The sequence below is a fragment of the Erythranthe guttata genome, chromosome 3 (assembly GCF_056151865.1).
Source record: "Erythranthe guttata isolate IM_541 chromosome 3, IM_541, whole genome shotgun sequence".
In the NCBI taxonomy this organism is placed as follows: Eukaryota; Viridiplantae; Streptophyta; class Magnoliopsida; order Lamiales; family Phrymaceae; genus Erythranthe; species Erythranthe guttata.
The window spans coordinates 13,601,129-13,605,634 of NC_142535.1; the positions used below are offsets into that span (position 1 = coordinate 13,601,129).

A 4,506-nucleotide genomic window follows, 5' to 3' on the forward strand; every position below is an offset into this window, starting at 1 on the left:
ACAGACCACCTAATTGACACCAACGAGTAAAATCTCCTTGTGCTTCAGGACCCCATAGTAACAATAAAGAATGCGCTAAACTATTAGCAGGATTGGAAACTGCGGCCGTTAAGATCCGTTTCTATATTGATAGTTTCTCGTATTTATTTGCGTCATAATTAGTTTAATTGTTTAGTTGATTAAATTTGACAACCTTGCGTAGGCTGGATAAAAATCATAATTGTTAGAATTTGATACTTAGGATTAGATAATTTGAGTATTCCCTGTGGGATAGACATCCGACTCCACTTTTACTACTTATTTGCGATACGTGCACTTGCATGTTAGATATTTAGCCCAACAGTTGTAGCGCTGCTGTCAGCGAGACAACCTTGGGGCTTTGTTGCTGAACTTTCGAGATGACTTAGTGCCTGATTTCAATTCGAATATTGGGAGAGGAAGAGGTGGTTTAGGCGGCAATTCAACCGCCGCCACGGCCAGAGGTGACCGCAACACCGCCGGGGTCTGCTTTGACTTTTGTAGTGACTTAAGAGAATCAGTCGAATTCGGTGGCAATTGTAGAGCTGAGCTGATTTCTTCGACTCAGAAGTTGTATGAACCAGCTACAATAATAGTAAAATTTAGGTATGAATAACAATTAAAACGTTTTAATTAGATGATAGAATATAAAAAGTAAATAGCGACGAAATCGTACTGGTGGAGGAAGGCGCTTGTGGAATAGAAACGTTTTTTTTTTGTCCACGTGTTTGGTTATAACGGAAGACAGGCGTTAATGCTTTTGGCAGATATACGTTGAATGAGTTACGGAAGAGTATAAACTGTCCCAATTTGTTGTTTAGGAGGCATTTTGGGTCGGAGCCTATAGTCCAGAGGAATCAACTGTACTTACCCCTTTAATTTATCACATTCACACAGTCACAAATTTACAATCATAGAATGAAACGCTAAGATAAAATATATCAAATATGAATATGCATAACCAGTTTTGTCACCCACTACCCTTATTGGGCACGAGTTTTTGGATTATATATAAACTATGTAGCACGAACACAGGCGCGGACACTGCAAAATGGGGAAACTTCATTTTTTAACTTATATACATAGTCAGTTACATATTATATCTACAAATTACATCTACAATTTATATATAATTTTAAGAGATTCCAATATGAATTATTATTCCACAAATTACATTATTTATGCTAGTATGGAATTAGCACCCACAAAAAATATTAGAACACCATTAGAAGTTAAAATTAGACATGAGATTTAAGATTTTTTTTATGTGTATACAATTTCGAGTTTTTATTTAAAATAGATTTTTGATTATTTTTGGGTGGAAAAGTGTTTCCATTTTTTCTTTATTACTAAAAACATCCCCGGAACTTTTTTAAGCTTATACAATTCCGAGTTTTTTTATTTAAAATAGGTTGTTGATTTGTTTTAGGTGGAAACGTGTTTCCAATTTTTTTCGTTATTACTAGAAACGTCCTCGAAACATTTCCAACAGGTGCCATGACGTTTGAAACGTGGAAACACCTGTGATAAATTTAATAAAACAAATATATGTGCAAACCTGACATGAGAATAAGATCGTCCATGCTAACTTGCTTCAATCTGCAAATAACCTGAATATAATATATATGACTGGTGATTTATTATATGCATTATTATATATTTATATGTGAACGACAACTAGCAGAAGGCCAACTAATATTTTCTGATTCATTTATGAATTAAATAAGTTACACGCGAATCAACAACATTTAATTATAAATCCAATAAATAAAATATTTCCAGTCAGATTTGAGAAGATATACAACTATATATTGCAATATTTCCGTCAACCGTGACACGAAATGTTCACTTATAAATAACCCGAGTAGAGAAGCAAGGTATATAAAAATTAAGATGGATGCCCTCTCTTCTTCCTTCCTTCCCAAATATTCTCAATCCAACACATCCTTTGCATCGACTCCGAAGATCAGCCGTCGAACAAATATTATTCGCAGTCACTCCTTCACGATATTCAACGACCATTTATCGAAACTTATTTCGAAAACGGCCGAAAAAATCAAATTCAAGTTGATCAATAAGACCAAACCGAATACCGTTCCGTTTCTGACGACGTTGTTCAAGTCCATAGATGATTTTACATGCAACTCTCTCGACTCACTATCGCCCCCCCTTCCTCCGTCTATCGACCCGCACCACGTGCTCTCGGGCAACTACGCGCCGGTCGACCACGAGCTTCCTCCGACGGCATGCGAGTTGGTGGAGGGCTACTCGAATATTCCGAGATGTTTGAATGGTGTGTATTTACGAAACGGTCCTAATCCGCAGTTCTTGCCGCGGGGCCCGCACCACCTATTGGACGGCGACGGGATGATTCAGATGGTTAGAATATCCGACGGCGGAGCCACGTTTTGCCGGCGTTATATCAAGACTTACAAATACTTGACGGAGCGTGAATTGGGGTACGCCGTTATCCCGAGCGTTTTGTCGTCGTTCAACGGAGGCATGGCTTCCATGGCGCGTGTGTTTGTTGCTGCCGCGCGTGTGCTCGCCGGAGAGTTCAAGCCAGCGGCGAACGGGTTCGGCACGGCGAACGTCAGCGTGGCACTCATCGCCGGGAAGCTCTACGCTCTCACCGAATCGGATCTTCCGTACGAGATACGGGTGACGCCCGACGGAGATATAGCCACGGTCGGCCGCCGTGACTTCGGCGGCGGCGGCGGTTTCTTCAACATGGCCGCCCACCCGAAAGTGGATCCAGTCACCGGGGAGACCTTTGCATTCCGATACTCCGGACTTGCTCCGTTTTTAACGTTTTTCAGGATCGGTTCCGACGGAAGAAAGCAGGCTAACGTGGCTATCCACGCCGTTAAGACGGCGACGGTGTTCCACGATTGCGCCGTGACGGAGAACTACGCGGTGTTCAACGAGGGGCAGATGGTGATAACCCCGGCGGAGATACTGAGGGGGCGGCGGCCGGTTCGGGTGGACGGAGGGAAGATTCCGAGGATTGGAGTGATCGAGAAGTACGCTGAGGATGACAGTGGAATGGTGTGGGTGGATGCTCCCGGGGTGAACATATCGCACGCGGTGAACGCGTGGGAAGAAGACGGCGGCGATACGGTGGTGATGGTGGCGGCGAATAATGAGAGAATAGAAATGGTTTTTGAGAGCTTAGATTTAGTGGAGACGAGAATGGAGGAAATCAGAGTATGTTTGAAGACGAAGAAAGTACAAAAAATTCAATTTTTTGGAAGAAAAAATTCAATTTTTTTTAGTGAAAAATGAATTCCAGTTCCGTTCAAAAAATTGAAAATCCGAATCTTGGAAATTGTTTTGAAAGAAGTTATTCCAAAATTGGAAATTTTCGGATCGGGTCTGCATAATTCGGAGTTTCCAAATTTTAGTAACCTAAATTATAAAAAACATTATAATATTAAAAACTCTTCTTCTTCGGAAATAAAAGTCGGATCGAAAATCAAAATTTAATATGTATTCTAATTTCCATTCAATTTTTTTTTTTGGAAAATGGAATGAAACTTTTTGTTCCGAATAGGAAACATCCTGATTAGAATTTCACGACAGAATTTAGAAATTCCGTTCCAATTTCCACCTGATTGCATAACTTCCATTATTCAAAACCAAATATTTCAGGCTAGGTACCAACTCTCGCCGCGAAAATGCGCGAGAATGGAAATAATCAGATTTTTTTCCCGTCTTATATGTGTAGGTACGTCTACTCCCCGGTAGTAGAGATGCCGATGAAGATAGTAGGGCTCGTGAAACTGGATGTATCATTATCTTCAGATGACTGTGTAGTGGGTAGCCGTATGTACGAGCCGGGCTGCACGGGCGGTGAACCCTTTTTCGTCGCAAATAATCCGGCGGACGGCGAAGATGATGGTTTTCTAATCACATACGTATATGATGAGATAAGTCAAGAGTCAAAGTTCTTGATTATGGATGCAAAATCACCCACACTTGAAATTGTTGCTGCTGTTAAATTACCTGGGAGGGTACCTGATGGAATCCATGGATTATTTGTGGCAGAAAATTACCTAAGTCAATAAAATGTAACTAATGAAATTGCACCATTCTTTTAATAAATTGATCAAACAACTCATATATATATGAAATTATTAGGAAGCTGAAGTGTATTGTACTGTCATGTGTGTGTCTATATATATATATATATATATATATATATGTGTGTGTAATTTATTGGGATAATTAGTGAAAAACTCCAAGTCTTTTACTTATATTATGTTGGATCCAACCATTTTTGTATTATTAGTCATACCCCCTCACTTGTCATTTAAGATTGATATTAATAAAATCTTATACGGTAAGACTATTTTATTTTAAAATTATAATTTACTTATATTATTTCAGATTTATTATTTCTCAAATTGCCAAACTCTATCACATTCCAATTGTATTTCTTTTTCTATTCTTTTTTTGCTCTCTATGCCGTCATCTCGCCCCTTCCAT

The 4,506-nt window shown here is 39.5% G+C and overlaps 1 protein-coding gene across 1 annotated transcript; it reads left to right on the top strand.

The window, feature by feature from the left end:
* Positions 1 to 1,883: 1,883 nt before the first annotated feature.
* LOC148771854 (putative carotenoid cleavage dioxygenase 4, chloroplastic) lies at positions 1,884 to 4,167 on the top strand. The gene is made up of 2 exons (XM_088815554.1): positions 1,884 to 3,299; positions 3,740 to 4,167. The coding sequence occupies exons 1-2, from the start codon at positions 1,912 to 1,914 to the stop codon at positions 4,083 to 4,085; spliced, it is 1,734 nt and encodes a 577-aa protein (XP_088671680.1). The 5' UTR covers positions 1,884 to 1,911; the 3' UTR covers positions 4,086 to 4,167.
* Positions 4,168 to 4,506: the final 339 nt, after the last annotated feature.

Bases quoted from the DNA above. Each gene is read 5' to 3' on its own strand.
- LOC148771854 (XM_088815554.1), top strand. From the start codon at position 1,912: ATGGATGCCCTCTCTTCTTCCTTCCTTCCCAAATATTCTCAATCCAAC. The intron at 3,300-3,739 runs ATGAATTCCAGT...CCCGTCTTATAT, and splicing joins TCAATTTTTTTTAGTGAAAA to GTGTAGGTACGTCTACTCCC.